At 47.6% G+C, this 24,179-nt stretch overlaps 2 protein-coding genes across 2 annotated transcripts; one reads left to right on the top strand and one right to left on the bottom strand.

Moving 5' to 3' along the window:
- Positions 1–490: 490 nt before the first annotated feature.
- Positions 491–9,524, bottom strand: LOC311316479 (desmocollin 2-like protein; the record flags this gene model as incomplete). The annotated part of the gene is made up of 16 exons (XM_084447341.1): positions 9,219–9,524; positions 8,501–8,594; positions 8,116–8,315; positions 7,883–7,987; positions 7,153–7,308; positions 6,688–6,832; positions 6,395–6,549; positions 6,156–6,290; positions 5,351–5,536; positions 4,869–5,116; positions 4,494–4,636; positions 3,388–3,609; positions 2,737–2,955; positions 1,570–1,685; positions 1,087–1,437; positions 491–688 (listed from the first exon to the last, which is right to left on the bottom strand). Exons 1-16 carry the CDS (start codon positions 9,360–9,362, stop codon positions 491–493), a joined length of 2,817 nt encoding a protein of 938 aa, XP_084303467.1. The 5' UTR covers positions 9,363–9,524.
- Positions 9,525–15,586: 6,062 nt separating this feature from the next.
- Positions 15,587–23,094, top strand: LOC311316414 (desmoglein-2-like protein; the record flags this gene model as incomplete). The annotated part of the gene is made up of 14 exons (XM_084447255.1): positions 15,587–15,698; positions 16,266–16,388; positions 16,970–17,125; positions 17,606–17,747; positions 17,885–18,048; positions 18,402–18,536; positions 18,714–18,899; positions 19,040–19,323; positions 19,914–20,056; positions 20,171–20,392; positions 20,572–20,805; positions 21,208–21,335; positions 21,457–21,798; positions 22,000–23,094. The coding sequence occupies exons 1-14, from the start codon at positions 15,648–15,650 to the stop codon at positions 23,092–23,094; spliced, it is 3,405 nt and encodes a 1,134-aa protein (XP_084303381.1). The 5' UTR covers positions 15,587–15,647.
- Between the last annotated feature and the right edge of the window lie 1,085 nt (positions 23,095–24,179).

The raw sequence follows: 24,179 nt of genomic DNA, 5'->3' as shown, positions 1-24,179 counted from the left end.
ATATAATGAGTTTACTTTCAGAACCCCAGATACTGTAAGCCTAAATAGGCAACTGCAATGTTGGTGTTACAAACAAATACAATACAAGCTCAGGTTGGCATCTTTTCAAAATGGTGAGAAATCAAATACCACGCATCCCGAGTTTTTAGGACAATATAAAAAAAGGTGATACATAAAACATCATTAAAACTCAGCCCCGTGCTACAAAATGCAAATATCCCAAATAAAAAGAAACTAAAAAGATAGAAACGAGTACATCAAGCAATGTTACCATACATACATTCAATCCAGTGCAAATACGATTTCAGCAACCATCATACCGAACAGTTCAACGCAGTGACTCCACCAATCGCCTTCTAATATTCCTGACACTCCGCGCTCGACGTCTCATGGGAACCAACTGTCAAAAATGTGCACAGTTACGCAAGTCCATTTAACAGGTGTGGATCAAGTATCGTCCCACTTGCTGTGCCCCCCCCCCCCCTCTTGTTCATTTTTTGGAGCAGACCTCCGCCAGGGTCCTGAACTTGGGCCCCAGTGTATTCAGGAAGTCCATGTTGTCCTGGTCGCCCTGGTCGCTGCAGCATCCAACGGAGCCCGCCGGCGACCCCGACCCCTCCATGCCGTACGCGTGCAGGATGTCGTCGGCGTACCGCCCGCCCTCCTCGTCCCCGAGGTACGCCAGCTTCTGCAGAGACGCGGCAGAGATAAAGCAGGAAGAGAGAAGAGGCGGGAGGGAGGATATCAGTATTGTTATGGCGACGAAAACAGGATATTAGTCACGGATATAACACAGAGTAATAATAACCAATACGCCAACGAGATGGAAAATATCATTTACTGCAGCGCCTGTGTGTCATCCAATAAGAGACATAACATTACACATGAGATACAGTACACAGCTCATACAGGTGATATTAAACCTTCAAGAAATAAAAGTTTGCTCTTTTTCATATTATATCACTGAGAAGGGAGCCATGACATCTGCATTTCCTGAATAAAGTCTTTGCTAGTCTGGGTTAGGGTTATTTAGGGTTTAGGGTGAGTGTTAGTTTAGGGTTCAACTTAGCTGGAACACAACTTTACCTGCTGTAGATACAGGCCGTTGGTTCTCCAGGTGTGGGCGGTGGCGTAGTCTGTGAAATTGTGGAAGCGGCTGTGGTCAACAGTCATGGTGCCCCCAGCGAACTGGCCTCCGACAAACTGGCCGCCGTTGTACTGGCTGCCGTCACGCTGGCCGGCGTAGAAGCCGCTCTGCATATCGGACTCTATGACGCCACCGGACTGGTGGAGCAGGTTCTGCTGGAGCAGGTTCTGCTGGGTGTTCTGCTCTCTCAACACGCTCTTGTTCTTGGCGCCGGCGTAACCCACGTCGACCTGGGAGCCCTTCGTCGACTGTTCCATCCCAGCGGCTGGAACGATGATGAGTTTGGAATCCTGCGCAAACAAGGTATAGAGAGGAACAAAGAGAAGAAGATACAAAAAAAACATAAATATGACCTCTGTGACCCCCGCTCCACGGCTGTGAGCGCTGAGATCCTCTTAATGCTTTCGTTGTGGCAGGCTTACCAGCTGCTCGCCCGGCCCCTCTGTGTTGGACTTGATGAGGACTCCACCGCTGTCCCCCATGTCGTCAAGCTCCAGTTTCTGCCTCCTCGTCCCGCAGACGAACGCGAAGATGAGACCTGCCGTGGACAGAGAGACCCAGAGGACGACGGCTCACCAAAAGTACAGGATAGAGAAAAGCGCTGTGTGTGTACGGCAACGGAGGCCGTTAGCAGAATAAGCGATTAGCATTTACCCTCGCTAGCGTTCACGGTCCCAGAAAACCTGACCTCGTAATGGAAAGAAATTCACACGCATTGTTTTGCCCCCGTTTGTATAGCGCTGCGCCTGATTCGTAGGTTGGTCGATATGCAGAAGATTCACCTGTTCCTGCTCGGACACATACAGACCTACACAGACCTACCTGTACCATGACTACGGTAGGTGAGAAGAGAGGACTGTTGAGGGCTGGAGTGGAGTGTAGGAGTGAGTAATCTACCAGTGTAAGAATGTAGAAGTCTACTAATGTACTGTAGAACTGTACCAGTCTACCCGTTTAGTGTGGTGAGGTAGCACTCTACCAGTGAGTGTAGGAGGGTAGCAGTCTGCCAGTGTAGAAGTGTAACAGTCTGCCAGTGTAGGAGTGTAACTGTCTGCCAGTGTAGGAGTGTAACTGTCTGCCAGTGTAGGAGTGTAACTGTCTGCCAGTGTAGGAGTGTAACTGTCTACTAGTGTAGCAGTACAGCAGTGTAACAGTCTACCAGTATAGAAGTACAGCAGTGTAACAGTCTACCAGTGTATAAGTACAGCAGTGTAACAGTCTACCAGTGTAGCAGTACAGCAGTGTAACAGTCTACCAGTGTAGAAGTACAGCAGTGTAACAGTCTACCAGTGTAGAAGTACAGCAGTGTCCCAGTCTACCAGTGTAGAAGTACAGCAGTGTAACAGTCTACCAGTGTAGAAGTACAGCAGTGTAACAGTCTACCAGTGTAGAAGTACAGCAGTGTAACAGTCTACCAGTGTAGAAGTACAGCAGTGTAACAGTCTACCAGTGTAGAAGTACAGCAGTGTAACAGTCTACCAGTGTAGAAGTACAGCAGTGTAACAGTCTACCAGTGTAGAAGTACAGCAGTGTCCCAGTCTACCAGTGTAGAAGTGCAGCAGCGTCCCAGTCTAGCGGTGGGGACTCACAGAGCAGGACGAGCAGGGCCAGGGCCAGCAGCATGGCCAGGACAGCTCCCACCCCCAGGGACACGGAGCTCTGGCCCAGGCAGGCTCCGCTCCTGCACTGGCACACCCTGACCGTCACCATCCGCTGTGTCCCCATGCCCTGCAGGTCTTTGACCACCAGGGGGACGGTGTAGACGTCCATGGGAAGTTCCCTGGTCTGCACCAGGGTGGCCGCAGTGTCTGTGGGGGGGGCACACACACGTTAGACAGATGTTTTGTCGTTTAAATGAACGTGTTCATGGCAAGAATGTATAATGTCTGCTATGCACTTTTGAATTTTGTGAAAAGTGCTATATAAATTATATAAACATTAGCTAAACCGTTTTTCAGCACTTTGAGATTGTCTCTGAATGAACAGTTCTTTATAAATATATAAATTATAATTAGTAATATTAAAATTATGAAGAAGAGGAAGAAGGATAATGTAACATCATAATAATAATAATTATTATTATTATTATTATTATTATTATTATATAGATAATAACTAGATAAAAAGCTATATTTATACAATCACAGACTGCTTCTCTGTTCAGAATCTGTGCTCCCTTTCTCATCCCATTTCACAGCCACACATGGACACAGGCCCGCAGGTGGGCACGTATCACGCACCGTTAAACTGCTTCACAGCCCATTTCCCATCATTCTCCTCCCCCAGCTCAAAGGTGAAGGGGCCGGAGAAGGGGGCGTGGTCCTTGTCCTCGGCCACGACCAGCGCGGAGTGGGGCTCGCCGCTCTCCTCGCACACCACCATGTCGCCGGCCGGCAGCTCGGGGACGTGGTCGTTCACGTCCACCACCTCTATGATCACCGTCCCTGTCCCCGTCTTGGAGCCTGCGGTAAGGTAGGCGGTCACGCACGGGTTACACATATCGTAAAGTGGTATGTCCCATGATGGACAGGTTACACATATCGTAAAGTGGTATGTCCCATGAACCTGCCATATTAAAGCTTTAAGTCATTGTTGCTGTCACTGTTGAACCGTGTGAAATATGATGAACCAGATGCAACAGCTACTGTATGAGTCATGATAACACTGTCTCCCTTCTTGGCAGATTATGATTGCCGGTTCTAACAAGAGGAAACTGCATTGCTCACCCTGACTATTACACAACCCACAGAGAGAGAGAGAGAGAGAGAGAGAGAGGGGGGGGGAGGTAGAGGTAGAGAGAGAGGGAGAGAGCATTCATTGACCTGTTTTGGCAATATTTCATGTGCACAGAATTTCATGCCAATAGCTAATTTGAGAGAGCGAGCTCTTGAAACAGACAGGAAGAGAGAGGGTGCTCTTGTGGTCTGTTAACATGACACAGACACTGGGAGGGGTGATGGGAGGCTGCCACTTCCAGTAACGCCAGTCTCGTTACGTAACACAAGACGTGAGGATGACACACGCTCTCTCTTTCCCGGGGGTCATTTGAAGTGTTCCAAGATTTCCCACAACAGGAGTGCCATGTTTATAACCGTCACCCGGGGGACTACAGTAAGTGTGGATAGGCTACTGTATAATTATGAATCTCAGACAGTGAAATTACAGTAGCTCTCGGACGCTTACACAAATTCAGGGTCTGAGGTGTAAACTATTAGGCCTAGTATTAGATTAGCTGTAGTAATACTACTGCTGTAGCAGTAGTAGGCCTAGTAAATAGTCAAAAGTAAGTGTATGCTTAAAATGTTTGATTAAAGGGCAGGTAGAAATCACTATGATGTGGACTCACTGGCGTCCACAGCTTTCATGCTGACATTGTACACGCCGTTTTGCACGAAGTGGGACTCCCTGTCGATGGTGTTGGCGATCTTCAGCAGGCCGCTGTTCTTGTCCACATTGATCCACGACGCAGGGTCTGATGTCTTGTAATACCTGAAGGGGAACGGAGACAGGAAAGGGAACTTTCAATAAAGGTTTTCGATACATTGGTCAAATTCTGCCCTCAAGTGCTTGAGAGAGGGAAATCAACCTAAAAGAAAACACTGAGCTCCGTTTGTGGAGGCGCTGTGCCGCCATCTTGTGTCGGAGTGATCAAACGAACATTTCTGGCTCTGTCGTGACGTCCAACGCCGGCGTAAGACCGACGGACGGAGACGCGGCTTACTTGATGCCGGCGCTGCTCTTGGTTTCGGGGTCCTTGGCGGCGTACGTTCCCAGCGGGGTGCCGATGGCGGTGTTCTCCTTGACGGTGAAGCGCACGGTGGGGGCGCCGAACTCGGGGCCCTCGTCCACGTCCCCCACGGACACGTCCACGAGGACGGAGACCCAGGAGGCCTGGGTTCCGCTCAGGGCGGCCTGGTTGCGCGCCGTCACCTCCAGCTTCTGGTTTTTGGTCTCCTCGTAGTTTAGAGGCTGGGGGGGTCACCATCGGAGGAGGGAGTAGAGGTCAAGCAGAGTTTTGTTGATTCAATACAGAACTATGTTTCGTCAGACCGTACCGCACAAGACTTAAACAGGTCCCCACGGTTCAAGTTGCTGTTTATTTCTTAAAGGCACAGGTTATTGTTGTTGTGTATTCCACTTCCGCAAAACCAGCAGGATCATCAGTCCTAACAATACCACAGGCATGTGCGAGCGCCGGTTCACCTTGGTGATGTAAAGAAGACCTTCGTTCGTTTTGGGGTCTCGCTCCATTCGGTAGATCCCGTTTTCGTTGCCCTTGGTGATGACGAACTCGGAGATCCAGTTGGGCGTGTTCTCCAGGTCCTTGTCCTCGACGGGGATCCGCAGAACCAGCTGTTCTCCTTCGTTCTCCGTAACCTTTGCGGCGAACTGCAGGAGAGGTCAACTAAATATTAATGATGTGTAATATTTAATATACTGCAGTATCACCCTCAAAGTGAGAACCCTAATTGTACTACTGTGACATCGTGAGAGGTCGTTTGTTCGGGGGCCGGGCTGGTGTAGAGCACGGGATGCCAAGGATCACGACAGTAGAGGTTTTGAAGGAAAAATAAAACTTTACTTATTCTAAAAAGAATGGTTAACTCAAAACGTTATCCTGTTACACCAGGTATCAAAAGCCAAAACAGATCTCTTCTATAAATCAAACATAATCTCTGGAGAGTCCTCAACAGCCACCCAACCACACCCCTCTCTCCCTGCTACTGTATGTCCTTCCACCCTCCTTTGTCAGTCTCCCCTGGACACAAGTAGGCCTCCCAACAACAGATGACCCACAGTTGTGTTACCCCCCCCCCCCCCCCCCCCACTAACTCTAGGAGGTTGACCGTCCACAGCCACCAGATGGAGACAGAGTGACCACCGGCCCGTTAGTACAGGCGTCGGCTGCAGCCACCGGAGGGGGCCTCCATGACCCGGCCTCTTGTACACTACGGATGAACAGTCAAGACACCATCTCTTTCAATCAATCGACCCAATAAAAACTCACAGAGGTCTTGGGGAAAGTCGGCGGGTTGTCGTTGATATCTTCTAAAACGATGGTGGCGGTGGCGGTGTTGAACAGGCCGCTCGGCGCTCCGTCCATGTCTTTGATCTGCACCGTCACCAAATGCTTCTCTTTCACCTGGAAAAACAAACAAACAAGAAAACGAACGTTAAGAAATTCCGTCGAAAGCGGCGCCGGTCGGCTACAGTCGGTGAAGGCGTTGTGTGGCGGCGGGAGCTGACCTCTCTGTCCAGGTTGGTGGAGACGGTACTGATGAGGCCCGTCTGGGGGTGGATGAAGAACAGGTCCTTCCCGGTCAAGAGGGAGAACCTGATCTTGGTGTGGTCTGTGTCCGCCATGTCTCTGTCCGTGGCGTTCACCTGCCCCACCGCTGTCCCTGCAAAGCCAACGTCACGCTCGGTCTCAAGGAACGACAACAAAGGTCATCTCGCTGTCACAGTGTCAATGTCACCGTCTATTATTGCCTCAGGCATGAAATCCCTATGCGACGCTCCTTCTCTGAGCCCTGGCTAACCTGGTTTGCTTTGCTCCAGTACAGAGAACTGTAGGGAACCGGTGAACATTGGTGCGTTGTCGTTCACGTCCTCCACGTTCACCGTGACCGGCATCGGTTGGTCCGTCTCCCCGTTGGTGTATCTGTTGAACACTCTGCAGAGGAACTTCAGAGAGACGGGACATTGAATGTCCATTTCATAATCATTTTCCGAATGAAAAGTGACATTACAACTGGCTTTACACTCAACTCATGTTTTGAAAAAGGGACGTCTTTCATCACAAAATTGGGTCCTTCAAGTGGAATTAGCAACAGTGCGAACATCTTTGAATGCAGAAAATATGAAAAACAGACAAACATACAGCAGAGCGCGTCCGATGTCAGGAGTTGCACAGGTGAGCCTAGGGTGAGGCTTCCGCTTGCATCTGTCATAATCATCGTCTTAATCTCCTAATCTCTATAGTCATGATGATCTCCTGTACTCACAATGATCTTGGAGAACTCCTCCCGGTCCACAGGCTTGTGCACCTTCAGCATCCCGCTGCTCCGGTCCACGCTGAACACGCCCACCGGGGGCTGCGTCACGCCCGGCCCGCTGATAGTGTAGTACACGGTGTAGTTGACGGAGGTATCGGACCCGATCTGTGGGGTCACATTTCAACAAATCACTCCATGAGAATCTGACGCTGGCGCTCCGCGGTTGAAACAGAACAGCCTTTTTTTTGCTTTCAGTTTCCTATGATATCGAATAGCGACCTTTCACCTCGATCACAGAATCAGCAGTGTCATACAAAAATTCAATTTTCTAATCTACAGTATATAGATTGAAAACGGGTTAGATTCAAAAGGCACGTGTTGTGTGTAGAGATTCATTCTCGTCAGGCAAGTTACAACAGGCCGATTCACAGAAGCAGCCAGAGGGATTTGTGGGTAGAAGAAAAAGGGAGGCCTAAAAGTGTGAAAGTGAACTAAGTAAATATGTCCAGTCTGTGCTTGTGTGTGTGTGTGTGTGTGTGTGTGTGTGTGTGTGTGTGTGTGTGTGTGTGTGTGTGTGTGTGTGTGTGTATGTGTGTGTGTGTGGTTGTGTGTGTGTGTGTGTTTGGGTGTGTGTCTGGGTGTGTCTCTGGGTGTGTTGGCCCGTAGGCGTGGGAGTGAGAGTGTTTATTGTGTAGGAAGGAAAGAAAAACATGGACTCAAGCAGTAATGTAAATGTTACCCGCTCAATGTCTTTTGGAAACGGTGGAACCGCATTTTCTATGATGCTGAATTCCGGTAGGGCCCAGCGTCTTTTCGAACGCTTCAGTACACGACTGTTAGCTACCTGAGACATACAGAAAATAGCATTCAAAAACAAATATACAGATTACAAAATACAGACTATTCCAGACAACCAATTTGAATTTGGAAGATTTGGACCTTCATTATAAGTCCCTGGTAAATCTAACTGACCTCATTTGTCCTGCGGACAAGATAGACAACCATCTCAGTCCTCTGGTCACTGCGGTCCAGAGACCACACCGAGAATATCCTCACATTGCTTGGCACTGTGGTTGTGTGTGACGTTACGATGGTGCCATCTGCTTGCATTGTGAAATCTGCGTCACTCGATGTGAGATGTAATGCCTTGGTTTCACAATGGCTGACATCAACTATAAACAAAGTTGGAAAAAAAATAAAAAATAAAAGTGGTGACCACTGAATTACAGAGACATGAGCTGACCATAACCGAGAGCTTATCAACTGTTTATTACAGTACAATTACATGTAGTTATAGGTAGTTGAAACTGTGCAAACTGACATAAACATGATAAGTTATTATCATAAATGTTAGTACCTTTTGAAATGTGATATCCAGCTGCTATAGTCTGGGGCACTGATGCTTGAATGGAGTGTGGAAGAACACAGGGCTCCACATATATGAACAGAAGCTGGAGAGAACATACAGTAATATTTATGCGACATCATGTAATTTTAGCCTTTGGTAACTGTATGTATGCTACATTAGACATGGGAGCTTCTCACTACACACATGGGGGTTGGGGTGGTCTTCTAAAAGTTGTTTTGAAATATGGTGAAACTGGTTACACTTTATGATACTTATCCTTTATAAACCGTTTGTAGAAAATGAATAAACTATTAAGAAATGTTTTTTTGAAAAACGGTCAGTAAATGATCGGTAAACATAGCCTACACACAGACCTACTGTTTCAGGTTGATGTAGGTACCAAACCCACAACTCTGTCAACTGACAGTGACAACTAACCGCATCTACTAGAGGAAATTGAGGTCTGGGTTTGATTTGAACCTCATACAGAGGTTCTGTGTATATAGTCAGTAATCATTTACAGATCACATAATAGCTTACAAAGTAGTTATTGAATAATGTACGATTGCTTCATTAATTGCTTATAGAGGAGCGTTATTAATAAATGATAGAAGAAGAAATGTTTCAGTTCCTTCACATTCAGTACTCATCACATTAAAAGCCGTCTATCTGTATACAGTACTAGGCTACTTACAATAGGCTCAATGAAACGAAAGGCTATACTTACAGAAAATATGCAGATATTGATTAGAACACCTGGTGGGATTATTTTCGTCACCGCCATACGACACATCTTGGAATATCTAACTGTTAAAACTAGCACGGGATATGTAAAAGTGTGGATGACACAGGTAGAGTTGCGGCTATACATTCACACCAATAAAGCGTCTTCTTCCACTAGCAGTAGAAGCCTAGAGAGGTTCGTGAAAGTCCTACCGCCTCGCCCCAACAAAATATGAGTCAGACCGTCTGCATGACAGCACGATCGCTGAGGATGTCCAGCAGACATGACTCCACCCATGGAGGTAACCTACTCCACCCTACCTCGCGAGGGACAAAAGAAAAGAGCAGGTGTGATCCAGATCCTTCCGCATTAAAATAAGCTATGGTGCGGCTGTGTGAGCCGAGCATTTATTTTACCAACAGGGGGAAACATTGTATCACTGATTCCACGTGCCACCACCTTCCTCCATGGGTAGCGGTTTTTTTTGCTGCATGCGGAGATATGATCACACAAACGTCATCTTTCTGAAGTGGCTTTGTTAATTTAGGCCTACTCAAATTATCACATTCCACTCCAGCTTGCTGCTTGACATGGAATTTCCGTTCTCGAAGTAAACATGTTTTTGAGACAATTTATGTGAATAGATGGGAGATTTGTTGATGAGGAAAAAATAAACACTGTATCTGGGTGTGTTGTATTGTCTTCAGCATGTACATGGCATTGAAGTAAATAAGTCTATGGTTGTTATAGAGTTTTAGGTCTGTTTGGAATGGTTGACCTCCGTTTGGAATGGATGACCTCCCTGAACCGTATTTTATGCAGTGTGCGGTTGAAGCGTTGGCTGTAAGAGTAACTGAAAAGGGCTCTTCACTAAGCCCACAGGAATGTGAGTTGGACGGAGGCTGACGTGGGGGAGGCAGCGTTCAGGCAGTGTCGCTCACGCTATCATCATAAACTTCTGATAAGACTAGTCGTGGGTGAACAGCCAGCAGACGGGCAGAGAGACCAGGACAGCAGTTAAGGAGCCACTAGGAAAACAGCTGCCATGATCATATTTACCCCTATTCTCACATTTCAGCTACAAGTTGACCATCTGTGGTAGAAAGTGCAGTTTGTATAGCATTGTCCATGCTTGGTTTGTTTTTGCAGTGAAGGACATACTGTGAAGGACATGCTGCAGGTTTGACTAGAAAATGTTTTTAATGTTTTCCAATGGGTCATGGGTGTGGACATAATGAGAGGCCTTGAGGGGGAAGGTACACCAATGCAAATCAGTGAAATTATATGGTCTGGCTTCACCATGCTGCTGTGACTAACTAGTGCACAGTGAACCTGTCGTCCCCCACCCATGATGCATGTCGTCAGCATGTATAGGTAACACTTTATAATAAGGGCACACTATAAAGCATTTATTAAGTATTAGTAAATACTTAATTCATCATTTATAAAGCGTTATTCATTCATTATTACACATTAGTAAGCAATTTATTAACACATTTATAAATATTGTATTATTAAAGGTATAATATGTAATATGTGGATTAAAATAAAAAAATAAAAAATAATAATACATCCACAGGGCTTTGCAGAGTAAAAGTATTGCTTTTCCATAAAAAAATATATTTTGTCTGAAATTATTACATTATGAAAATTTGACGGCCCAACAATGACACTCTGTTGATATCATACCAGCCAATAGTATTACAGCGTTGGTACTGCGTGCTGGGTTGCCAGGTAGCCTACTATTCTAGCTTCACCACTGTGAGATTAGCAGTAGCAAGCTAACGTTATACTTCCATGAATTAGCAGCATTATAGATGTTGGTTAGCATCAAGTGTGTGTGTGAGTTTTCAGCTAAACGTTTGGTAAAATGGCAGAGTTTCGTCATCCTGCTTCTCCGCCTGAACCCCGGAGAACCGTGCGATACGAATGTCAAAAGCTCAATGACCGAAGAAGGAGCAAAAGTCTGATTAATATCGGGCCAGCCTTTGCTCGTTGGACGGAGTTTATGGAGTTTCATGGGATAAAGTCACATGGTGACATCTACTTTTCTACTAGACCGTAGAAACGTTATCTCCACACTACAGCATCTAACATAACTTATTACATGGCACTCTGAAATACTTGATTGTGATTACTGATTAGTGTAACGGTATGTTCCTCTCGGAGTGAAGATATTATTACAGTATGACTGAAACAGTGCATTCTCAATCTGGCATTTTGGCAACCAATATATTGTGTTGTTGCAGTTCTTATCTTTAGACACTAGATGGGGGAAATAATCCACATATTACATATTATACATTTAAGTTAATGTAAACTGTTTATTCACAGTTTTTTCATACTTTATAAACAATGTATTTACCATTTGTAAATTACGTATCATATCAATTACAAACGTTTTTCATGAGTTGTTAATGGTTCATCGGGTTGTTTATAATGTAGAAGTTAATGATTGACAAACTATTTATAAGTACTTTATGCATGCATTTATCCATGTAATGAATTATACATGCACAAATGGTTAGTAAGTGGGTTAATAGATGCTTTATAAACACTTTATAATACTGCAATTCTTGATGAATTCAAGTAGTTATAAAGCATTTACTAGGCCATTGGTAAAGTATTATGTGGGAGTTGATCTAAAGGGTAAATTATCTATGCTTTACACAGCTGATAGTTGATTCCTGCGGGATGAGACTCCTGCCACACCATCCCTCCATGCAGAGTTGGACAAGCCTGATGGACTTAGTCATTGACTGGAGAAAGTGTGATGAGGTCATTTCAGTTGAACTTCCTGTTTGATACATAAATTCACTTTTAGCAGCAGAGAAATGCACGCACGCCCAAGAATGAAAAGTAACAGCTGCTTGACCAAAAATATAACTTATCAGAGAAGTGACGTCCGCACACTGTTTAAATAGCTCCCGTAGTGATTTTAATCAGGCACATCAATTCAGTTTTACCTGGAGCAGGTAGGCAGGTAGGTCATTGTTTTGAGCCCTGGGCTGAAATGACGAGTGACAGTGAGTGACAGCGAGGAGCGTTTGAGGGGTGATAGATGGTGATAGACAGACGGTTCTATCCTACTGGCACTGCCCCTCCCCCGTTCCCGATTGAGGTCCTCCAGAGGTTTCCATGGTTCCTGGAGAGGCCCCCTGTTTTCCTCATGTCCAGTTCCATCCCACTATGTCTCCAGCTGTCCCAATCAAGTCATCACCTCCCTCCCTCTTTGCTCTCTGCATTGTGTTTATCACTTCTGTTTTGGCTGTTGTACCTAGTTTACTCAATATATTCCAGGAGCTGGTTTGGGTTTTATTATTGTTATTCATATCCTAAAATGGATTACTGGGATAGCTAACATATAGTGGCCTACTACGTTGGTGACATGTCTGTAACTATTTACCTACTCTATTTTTGATAGTGTTGCATTTCTTATAATGTATTTATTCCACGCTTAAATGTTCCTATACCTAATACAATTAAACATTTTATGCATTTACTGTATGTGAAGCAAACTATCTGGAGCGTCAGGCTAGAAAGGTGTAGCCTACTCAAGAATGTTGTTCAATGCGGCAGTAAGTAGATGACAAATTTGGGTGGGGCACTGTGAATCCCAAGGAAATTAATCTGCTCATACCCCCCTCCCCAACAGACACACACAAACACCCACGTCATTAGTGAGAAATCATTGTGTGGGTGACAGAAGTTGATAGGCCCAGAGAGAACGTTTAGGGTTTAGGACATCTTTGACACAGATCGGTAGCGATGATCTCATATGCCTCTAGTTGTGTGATTACAAGCAAGACATGATACTCATATTATGTATATATATATATATATAATAAACCTTGAACCTTTAAGACAAAATACACCTTTAAGCCTTAGTGCTGTAATCACTCAACTGTTTCTTTATGTCGTGCCTCTGGGTCGAATCGTCACAACAAATACACAAACACACAAAAAAAATACTGTATCTGATTGTCTGGCAGAGGTTATTACAGGTATGACTTATGGCGGTTGTCATAGCGATGTTACTGTATCTGTTCTCTTTTACTGCCTCCAGAGAGATATGCTGCTGTAATCTGCCCCCCCCTCGCCTCCCCCAACAGGGTGTGTCCAGGCCAAGGGTTCAGTGCGGTTGGACAGAGCCATGTCAATGGACACACCTATCGGCATAGCTATTTATGTTGATCCCCAGTCGCTGGTGAACAACAGCTAGTTCTCTTGGGGGTCCACGCAATCATAAAACAAAACCTTACTGTACAAACAGCTATGGGGAAAAAGTACTTTATGTTTACAAAGATTTTTTTTTCTTCTTAAAATTCCACAAGACAGAAAAATCTGAAAGACATATACACTATACAACAGGACAATTCAAAGATTATTCTCTTCACATACATTCACTCATAGGCCTAAACAAAACGTTATGGTCTACATGGAGGCCAGACAGGTGAGATGTTGTGCCTTGAGATTATGTTTTTTTGTCTTTTAAAGCTAATTTTAACGCTAATTTTTTAATTAATGGGAGTTGATTCCCATTAATTTCAGTCTTCACTAACTGCGACCTCAAATATGCTCAAATGCATTTCCTCTATCAACAGTCTGCCCTGTCTTTATACTGCACATGCCACACCTTATAATACAGTCCTTATCTTTTGAAACAGCCCTAGTAAATGTGTAGACACAATCTGGGAGGTTTCGGTTATTGTACGACAGTACGTGCTTTGTTTGCATGACAGTACCGCCTTTGTCACAGTGGTATGTGACTGAAACGCAAGTGTATCCACTGCCTTAGCTTTTTTAAACACATACTTGGTCAGGAACTGGGGTCCAATAGGTGTCACATGACCCTGGAGGGGGGGGCCGGAAATGGAATCATTATTAATGTGACGCTCCTCTGCCTTTCCCCTCCGACACTCTTGTCTTTCTTCTCACAGCTCGACACCTGAAGATGACTCATCGATTACACCAGGATCCCGCGCAGTACACTCTAGGGAAAAGAGATTTGGCAAGAACAGAGATTTGGCAAGAACAGAGATTTGGCGAGAACAGATTTGGCGGGAACAGAGATTTGGCGAGAACAGAGATTTGGCGTGAACATGCCTTAGAATGCCTAGAATCTACACTGATAGACACTGATAAAGGCATGCTCATGCCAAATCTCTTTTCATATACATTTCTGGACCTCGAGGGGTCTTTATTTGGCCACACGTGACACACACAACACACATGTCTTCAGTGGTCACCGGTGGAAATTGTTCCCTGCATTTCTCCCATCCAAGCTGTCCTCCAAGGTCAGCCAGGAGCAGTGGGCAGCCATCATTCATGGCACCCAGGGACCAAGTCCAAGTACTCAGTCCAGGCCCTGGTCAAGGACCGCACTGAAGAGCATCTGTTCTTCTGCATCTTTTTGTATTGGGTACTTTGGGAGGAAACCCTTGCAAACACGAGGAGAACCTGAGACCGGAGACCTTTTTGCTGTGAGGCGACAGTGCTAAGTACTGCACCACCTTGCAACACGTGAGCGATTTTGGGGTTCAGTGTCTTGCACAATACCGGGAGCTGGGATCGAACCGGGGACCTTGAGATCCCCCAGACGGCCGCTCTACCTCCCAACCTAGTATGTGCAGCCCAGTGAAGAGATTTGGCATGAACATGCCTTTATCAGTGCAGATGAAAGCATTACACCTCTCCCCACTCACTTAAGGCCATTAGGTTGTAAAGGAGTTTCTTGTGACTTGGGCAACATATCCAGATATGGAATTCTTAAATGTTTCTCTCTCTCTCTCTCTCTCTCTCTCTCTCTCTCTCTCTCTCTCTCTCTCACACACACACACACACTCAATTGTACGCCACACTGTATCAAAAAACTTCAGCTGGGAGTTTTTGTTTTGTAGGCCAGCTGCCCTCATGAGACACACTGGAATAGGAATTTCACTGCCCTGAGTGAAGTTTAACAGATGAGTGCCAGTGCACTGGACCTGCTTGTCTCAAGATGGAGGTCAGATGAATTGCAATTTCGATTTTTTACAATTTTGCTTGTTTGACCAGGTAGCCTATTTTATCATACTATCACTATCTTTCACCCGGGGATCAATAAAGTAGGCTAGACTATCTGTAATTGTGATGAACACTTGGGCTGCGATAATAAACAGCTAGAAATAGAGTTGAGTTCGCCCACATTCTCACAACAATTACTTTTCCAGTTTAAAACAGTCACAGCTTCCTTTTTGTGTCGTTTCCTAGGAATCCTCTCAGCGTATGCAATAGAATGACTGAGGACCGCCCACTCGCAGCTTGTATCGTATCAGAGAAAGTTTCTCTGCACAATCAGAGGCCAAAGTCTAATGTTGGCCAGCAGACCAACGGAAAGAGCCAAGACTCACCGTGCATAGCCTACACCAGGAAGGGAAACTTTGTCAAGTTACAATGGTCTGTATTTCAAAATCCAGCGTTTTGCTGTTGCCGTTCATGCTAACGGTAAGTAAGAATATATTCACTTTATTCTCCATGTCGAGAGACAGCTGATATCTCCGAATTTATTGTATCAGGTGTGGCATGTGTAACGGAAGTGTCGCTGATATAGCCTAATCTTCAGATGATAGTCAAATTCCATCTTTGTTTCTGGGTTTGTAGGCATTATATAATTGTGCGTAGGCTATACCTAACGGGCAAATCAGTTTTCTGCCTCTAAAAAAAGATATAAATGGTCGACAACTGACTTTAAAAAAATAGCAGTTGAAGAGTTTTTTTTTGTGTTTTTTTTTTTAAAGATAAAGATAAATTGTAGATAAATCTTGTAGCTTGCTCATTTGGTGTGCTATTTTAATGGACCACAATTGTTTTTTATTTAAGGTTTCTACAAACCTTAAATACCTATAGGTATAGCCTACCTATAAAGATAAGGACTGATATATACAGCCTCACAATGTCATCGATGTTAATGCATTGCACGAGATGTTGAACAGACTTGCCGCATCACACGAAAAATCAAAGTCATCATACAGCCTGCTGTATGTATTTACTCCCTTTAATTTATTCCCTTAGTTTGTTCGAGTGGCAGATGGCGGTGAACTACAAATGAGGAGACGGAAGAGAGAATGGCTCATTCCTCCTCCCAAACTGTATGAGAATAAGGAGGATTACATGAGACGGGAGTCCATATTTAAAGTATGATCTCAATCTTGACACCGTTTCGACCTCTGGGGTGATGCAGAGTGTGGTACCGTTTCAGGAGGTTGACATACTGTACTAAATATATTTTATTTTGTTTTAGAGAATAATACTGTACTAAAGAGATTTTATTTTGTTTTAGAGAATAATACTATCTCCACCAGGGATGAGTTAGTTCAATAGATTTTTGCTTATGAACCATGATCTATAGTTACCTTTTACTGAGTGGCCCAGAAGGATATAAATACCTTAACCTTTACATTAATTTAGGATAAGTGTTGGTTTGCATTCTGGTAAACCAGTTGCATATCTCTGTCAGCAAAATCTAGAAGTTGTTGAAGGCCTCTGGTCTTTCTGTTTTTGGTTTGTGAGGAGTTGCGCTGAGCATATGCTCTTCAGTTTGCGGTGCGCACCCACACTGGCGGATGTGTTCAGCTTAGTCTAAAACAAAACACGTGTTTTGAACAGTAAACTGTTGAAAACGGTTAAATACATTTCTATCACTTCATACTTCTATGTAGCAAAACACAACACTGTTACGGATATGACTAAAGTGCTGACGCGTATATCCGTTCTAGCTCCAGTCTGATAAGGAGTACACAGAGAGGGTGTTCTACTCCCTGGAGGGGCACGGAGCTAACCTGCACCCTGTGGGTCTGTTTACCGTCAACCCAGACACCGGCCTGGTCCGGATCCATGGCAAACTGGACCGAGAGGAGACCTCCTTCTACAAAGTAAACTCCCCCATAAACTCTACATCCTTGATCGATCTATCTATCTATCTATCTATCTATCTATCTATCTATCTATCTATCTATCTATCTATCTATCTATCTATCTATCTATCTATCTATCTATCTCTATTCTATCTGTCTGCCTGTCTGTGTATCTATCTATCTGTCTGCCTGCCTGCCTGCCTGTCTATCTATCTATCTATCTATCTATCTATCTATCTATCTATCTATCTATCTATCTATCTATCTATCTATCTATCTATCTATCTATCTATTCTATCTGTCTGCCTGTCTGTCTGTCTATTCATCCATCCATCCATCTATAATAACGGTTACTAGTCACAGTACATCTTCGAAGCACCTTTCCAAGCACCCAAGGGCACTTTTCATTAAAGATGAATCAAGAAGGGCTACACACAAAATATTCCATGTGGTGATGACACTGAAACGTTCTGACCAGTCGTAACTCCTTAACTCTAGTTATATGGAATGGCCACGTACAGCAGTGGGCAACGGGCTGAGAGGGACATAGAGGTGACGGTCATCGTCCTGGACCAAAACGACTGCCCACCGGTGTTCGCCATGCACCAGACGGGATCCGTCTACGAGTCCAGCGCGTCAGGTTCTTCAGATTTATCGCAATTGTGATTTTAAATTTAAATATTAGTTAAATATTCAAACTTAATTCCGGCGCTCAAGTTCAAAAGTGCAATCTTTTTTCGGACCGCATTTGAACGGTCGTACTCGGTTCCGTTCCAGGCACAGTGGTCATGAGGGTGAACGCGACGGACGCGGACGAACCCGGCACCCTTCACACCCAGATCTACTTTAGCATCGTGCAGAAGAGCTCCTCGGACCGGATGTTCTTCATGAACTACCAGACCGGGGAGATCGTGGTCAGCCAGACCACGCTGGACAGAGAGGTGAGACCCCACGCCCTGCTGCGCTATAGATCATCTATGCCAATACTGTATAAACACCCAGTATATATATGAAACAATCCCAAAGGCTCCTAGTCCATGTTGCTCTGACCAATATGGTAGTCATTTACTGTAATAATACAAACCAAACCTATGTACAGTATATGTCCATTCTGGTGATCACAGTATGTACATGGTGATGACAATTGGGATAATATGCAGATTTATCAAACTTATTTATGCCTCTAAAGTTATGATTCCCAAATCACCCCCCATCCCCTACAGTACAGCTGTCTTGACAATTAAAATAGAATCTAATGTGTGGATGCTTACCTGTCGATTTTCTCATCGTCCAGACGCAAGAGACGTACACCCTGACCGTGATGGGCGCGGACATGAACGGAGCGCCAGGGGGGAACTCGGCCTCGGCGGAGGTGGTGATTACGCTGCTGGACATCAACGACAACGTCCCCACCCTGGAGAAAGAGTCTGTAAGGATGGCCGACGAAACGAGCGCAAACACCGTCTTCATTATCTACTGTCATCTGTCTCGCTGACCGATACGAACCGGTGTGTCTCTCTCTGGGTGTGTCTCTCTCTGGGTGTGTCTCTCTGTGGGTGTGTCTCTCTCTGGGTGTGTCTCTCTGTGAACGCGGTGCGGGTCGCAGTACGAGGGCAGCGTGATGGAGAACACGATCAACGTGGAGGTTCTGAGGATCAGAGCCCTGGATCTGGACCTGATGTTCTCCGACAACTGGCTGGCCGTCTTCTCCATCGTGTCCGGGAACGAGGCGGGCTACTTCAGCATCACCACCGATGCCAAGACCAACGAGGGCATTCTCGTCATCATCAAGGTGGGCGACGCCATCTCCGTCGGTACAGAGTTTGGGCCGAACAAGAAATGGATGTCAAAATGACGTCCAACCCAGACCAAATGGGTTTGTTTGATGTTTTGTACAATAGCTAACTTGCCTTCTCCGTTTTGAAACGAAAGGCTCTGGATTACGAGGAGCTGAAGGTGCTCAACCTAGCAGTGAGTGTCTCCAACAAGGCAGAGTACAACTTTGGCTCCTCCTCCAGTGGGGGTCAGGTACCAAACCAAGGGAAGACCTACCAGATCAAGATTAACGTGATGAACGAGCGAGAGGGACCCCGCTTTCAGCCCCCCGTCAAGGTGGTGACCATCTCCGAGAACCCGACCACGGACATCATCAACAAGGTCATTATCAACTACGCCGCCATAGACAGCGACACGCTGCAGATTGCTACCAACGTCAGGTAAGACCACAGGGCTTCTCCTACTGTATGTGCCTCACTGTACTTCAGCTGAAAACTAAACCAGGCATCAGGGCCGGCCCGAGGCATAGGCGAAATAGGCGGTCGCCTAGGGCGCCAAATGGCCAAGGGGCGCCTGGCCAAGGAGCACCAAAAAAAAAAAAAAAAAATTATTTTTTATTTTTATTAAAATAATTTCATTCCGTAATCCCTACTGTCTCTATTACGCTTCGCAATGCGATGCGGCGCCTCCGCCCAGCGCCGTGCGCCTCCCCCGTTAACAAATCGCGCAGCAGCACCCCCCCCCCCCCCCCGTCAACAAATCGCGCAGCACCCCCCGTCCCCCGTCCCCCCCCGTCAACAAATCGCGCAGCAGCACCCCCCCCCCCCCCCCCCCCCCCCTCAACAAATCTCGCCTAGAGCTGCTGAAATGCTAGGGCCGGCCCTGCAAGGCATCAATATATTACATGTCACTTCGGTTGAAAGGCACAATGGACTCTATATGAGAGTGTGTAGGAATGCAGTATGTGCCATCTGGGAAAGGATAAGGTTTCATCTTAATACTGTATGTCTGCCATTGTTATCACAATCAGATATGCCAAAGTACACGACGTTGGCAACTGGCTGATCATCGATGAGAAGACAGCGGACATCAGATTGAACAAAGTGCCCGATCGAGAGTCCAGTCTCCTGATCAATGGAACCTACTACGCCAAAATAATCTGCATCACCAATGGCAACTATACTATACTATACCAATTAACAATCTGCTTTGTCAATAAAACTCTCTGTTGTATCTGTAATGTTCTCAACTTGTAATTTTTCTTGTTGTTGTTGTTGTTGTTGACAGAAGTGGATTCCAAAACAGCCACGGGTACGATAGCCATCCAGGTGGAGGATTTCAATGACAACTGTCCCACCGTGACCAGCTCGACACCGACCATGTGTTGGGGGGACAACGCCGTGTACGTCACGGCCGTGGACGGAGACCCCTTCCCCAACGGGGCGCCCTTCACCTTCCGGGTGGTCCAGACCAACGCTAAGGAGAAGTGGGCCGTGGAGCACCTCAACGGTACGGCGAAATAGACGCAGTGTTTCCGAATGTTCAGAAAACGTTCAGAAAATGTGGAAATGTGGGTTTTACAACAAGGCTATTATGTCCCGGCTACCCGATCGTCGGCAAAGCCTGCGGACCTGTAGTTTTCTCTCCGGTGAAACCTCTTCTGGGTTTTTTTTCTCGTGCCTTTTCAGACACCGCCGCCATCTTGCGAGACCACGCCCGCCTGTGGCCGGGGAGCTACCGGGTGGCCATGGAGATCAAAGACATGCACGGCAAGGCCTGCCCCGGCGTGCAGTGGCTCGACTTGACCGTGTGCACCTGCGACGAGGCGAAGACCGCCTGCCTGGCGCCGAGGGAGACCGGGAGCGTCACTCTGGGGGCCTGGGGGGTCCTCCTGCTCCTGCTGGGCCTGCTGCTGCTGCTGTGTGAGTCGAGGCCCCCGGGGGCTGTTCTCCTCCGACCGGCTGGCTAATAACCTGAACGGGGAGAGGAGACCGTCTTATAAGGCTGGGGTTCCGCCGGTGAGCTGATGTGTAGCCGAGCGGCGCCGAGCCTAGAGCTGCTCACAGCGCTGGGAAAGCTGGTTGACCGGCTTGGCTACCGACAGCTCGCGTTAGCGTCGACTGCCGCGTTTTCGCAGACGGCGGGTTAACTGATATTGGGTCCGAGTTCAGAGGATGAAGAGACGTTGTCGGTAGTTGTGCAGGAGGCATGTCTGAAAGTGTTGCATCCTGTCAGAGAGCAACATTGTGTTTAGTTTTGTCTGTTTTGGAGGGTGATTTAAAAGGCGTGCGTGTGTGTGTGTTTGTGTGCGTGCGTATTTGCAGTGCTGCCCCTCCTCTTGCTGTTTTGCCTGTGTGGAGGTCCGGCCGCCATGGGACACTTTATGGCCATCCCGTTCGACACTAAAGAACACTTGATCGCATACCACACTGAGGGACAAGGAGAAGACAAGGTAGGCACAGCATCTACTCCACTGGGATCTTCGGCAAACACACCTACTGATCAGAAACCTGCTTTTCCTACACGCCGCATGTGTTCATCGCACTGATTGGCCCTTGTCCCCCCCCTCCCAGGAAGTCCCCATGCTCCAGGTTCCCGTGGAGGTCGACCGCGGCATGGTCGATGCCGTGGACGTAAACAAATACGGCGGGCATGGCGAAATGGAACTTGGGGTCGGAGGGGGAGGGGCAGGCGGAGGCGGCTTCATCTCCGTCTCGACGTCGGAGAGATACGGCTTCCACGGCTTCGGCGGGCGCGAGGAGGTGGACTACGCGGGCGTGGCCGGGGGAGGCGCGGTCGGGGGAGGCGTGGCGGGACGGGAGAACGTCTTCCTGGGATACGGCGCGGGATACGGCGCGGGATCGTACGACGGCATCGCCCTCTCCGAGACCTTCCTGGAGGAGTACTACTCGAGCGTAAGTGTCAGAAAGGCCGCAGCCTGCTGCGATGTGTAGTGTAGCTGTTGAGTTTTCCCTTCCGACTCCACGAGAAAACCCCGCCAGGTCCTAGAGAGAGCAGTATCACAAGCGTTTCCCCTCAGCAATGTTGTTATGCCATGTTTGTGTCGAAGTGTCTCAAGCTGTCGTTCTCACAGCTTTTTCGCCGCCCGCTTGCAGAAAGCCAGCCACGTAGCCGGCCAGGCCCGGCAGGACGACGCCCCGCTCGTCTACGACTACGAGGGTCGGGGGTCGCCGGTGGGCTCAGTGGGCTGCTGCAGCCTGCTGGGGGCCGACGACGACCTGGAGTTCCTCAACGACCTGGGGCCCAAGTTCAAGACCCTGGCGGAGATCTGCCGGGGGTCCGCCCTGGAGGCCGAGGAGTCCGTGTCTGCGGTGTCCGTGTCCCGTCCCGGACCGGCCGCCGCCGCCTCCACCGCCGTCCACAGGGAGGCGGTCAGAGACGCGGCAGTCAGCAGCTCGACCCTGGCCTCCTCCGTCTCATCCTCCGCGCTCTTCCGGGACGTGGCGCTCGGTGAGCGGGCGTCGGCGGCCGCCGTCCCCAGGGTCCACCTCCGGCAGGAGGCCGTGGCGGTCCCCGGCACGGCGCTCTTCGTCCAGCAGCCCGCCATGTACTACAGCGCCCAGCCCGTGTACGTGATGGAGCCGCAGCCCCAGGTGATGCTGTTGGAGAGGAGGGCTACGGGGGTGGGCGTCCAGCAGGTAGTGGGTCAGATGGGGCTGGGTCTGGGGCAGGGCCTGGTCCAGGTGGGCGGGCCCTACGGCTCCCAGGAGGGCATACTACTGGTGGAGAGGCAGGTGGGGGCGGGGGGAGGCGCTCACGTCATTACCGGCGGCGGCCAGATCGTAGCGGGAGGAGGAGGCCGCGTCGTCGCCTCACAGGGCGGCGTCTCCGCGTCCAGACAGGTGGGGGCGGGCGGAGGCGCTCACGTCGTTACCGGCGGCGGCCAGATCGTAGCGGGAGGAGGAGGCCGCGTCGTCGCCTCACAGGGCGGCGTCTCCGCGTCCAGACAGGTGCTGCTGGTGGAGAGCGGCCAGGCGGGCTCGGCCGCGGGGGCCGGCGAGCGCGGCCCGGAGGTCAGAGGTCAGGGCGGCGCCTTGCTGAGCTCCGCCCTCCTGATGGGCTCCGTCGGGTTAGGCGGGGACTCGGTTCGCCTCGCCTCGCCCGGCGGCGCTGGCAGCCACAGGGTGGTGGTGCAACACAAGAAGATTTCGGTCACAGAGAGGAATGTGGAGAGCAGCTCTGAGGCCTAGACCGGCCCCTAACCCACTGACAGACCATCTCTGAGGCCTAGACCAGTCCCTAACCCGCTGACAGAGCAGCTCTGTGGTCTAGACTGGCCCCTAACCCACTGACAGACCATCTCTGAGGCCTAGACTAGTCCCTAACCCACTGACAGAGCAGCTCTGAAGCCTAGACCAGTCCCTAACCCACTGACAGACCATCTCTGAGGCCTAGACCGGCCCCTAACCCACTGACAGACCATCTCTGAGGTCTAGACCGGCCCCTAACCCACTGATAGACCAGCTCTGAGGCCTAGACCAGTCCCTAACCCACTGATAGACCAGCTCTGAGGCCTAGACCAGCCCCTAACTGACAGACAGGCAGCCTCATCCCTTAAGACTTTTGTCCTCCATTATGGGCGAGGTGAGTGTGCATTTTCTACTACAGTCGCGAGAAAGGGAGTGATGGTGTGAAAGGAGAAAAGAGACACATTTGGACAGAGAAAGTTTTGTGTGCTTAGCTGTCAAATAATATACAGCAGGATGTGCTGAATGTACTGCAGGAGAAAGAATATAAATGGAAATAATTACCAGTTCTATCGGCTCCCACCATCCCCTTTTGAAGATAAATGATTTGAATTTAACTGTATCCATATTTCAGTGCTCACTGTATCAACAAGCGTTATGACGTAAAATGATCTGGTCTGGGTTTGTGTTGATCGTTTAAGTGAATTTATTGTAAGAAGATTAATACTGTTGGATAAGATGCAATTTACAGTATCAATATTAACTGTAAAATACAGTAGCCTACCAAGTGTTAGATTTGTTTGTGTATATGTTTGTGCTAGATTTGCCATTAGCAAGCATTGAGTTCATTCTTACACAAAAAGTGGCAGGTTGCATTGCTGCCAACCCAGAAGAAGTCTGTCCCTCAAAATCCCCTATTTTTCTATTGTAAATAATTTACATTTTAAGCCAAAGAGTGTCTTTGGTCTCTGTTAACCTAATTTTCATTGCAATTATTGTTCAGTAATAGTCATGATAAATGTACCACGTTTTTGAAGGATGCTAAATACTGGGTTAGGTTGTTTTTTTCTTTTCTGTGTGAGTATGAG

This window comes from Borostomias antarcticus, assembly GCF_949987555.1.
Source record: "Borostomias antarcticus genome assembly, chromosome: 12".
Classification (NCBI taxonomy): Eukaryota; Metazoa; Chordata; class Actinopteri; order Stomiiformes; family Stomiidae; genus Borostomias; species Borostomias antarcticus.
The sequence above is the reverse complement of the archived record's forward strand: the minus strand, read 5'-3'. Positions and strand labels throughout refer to the sequence as shown.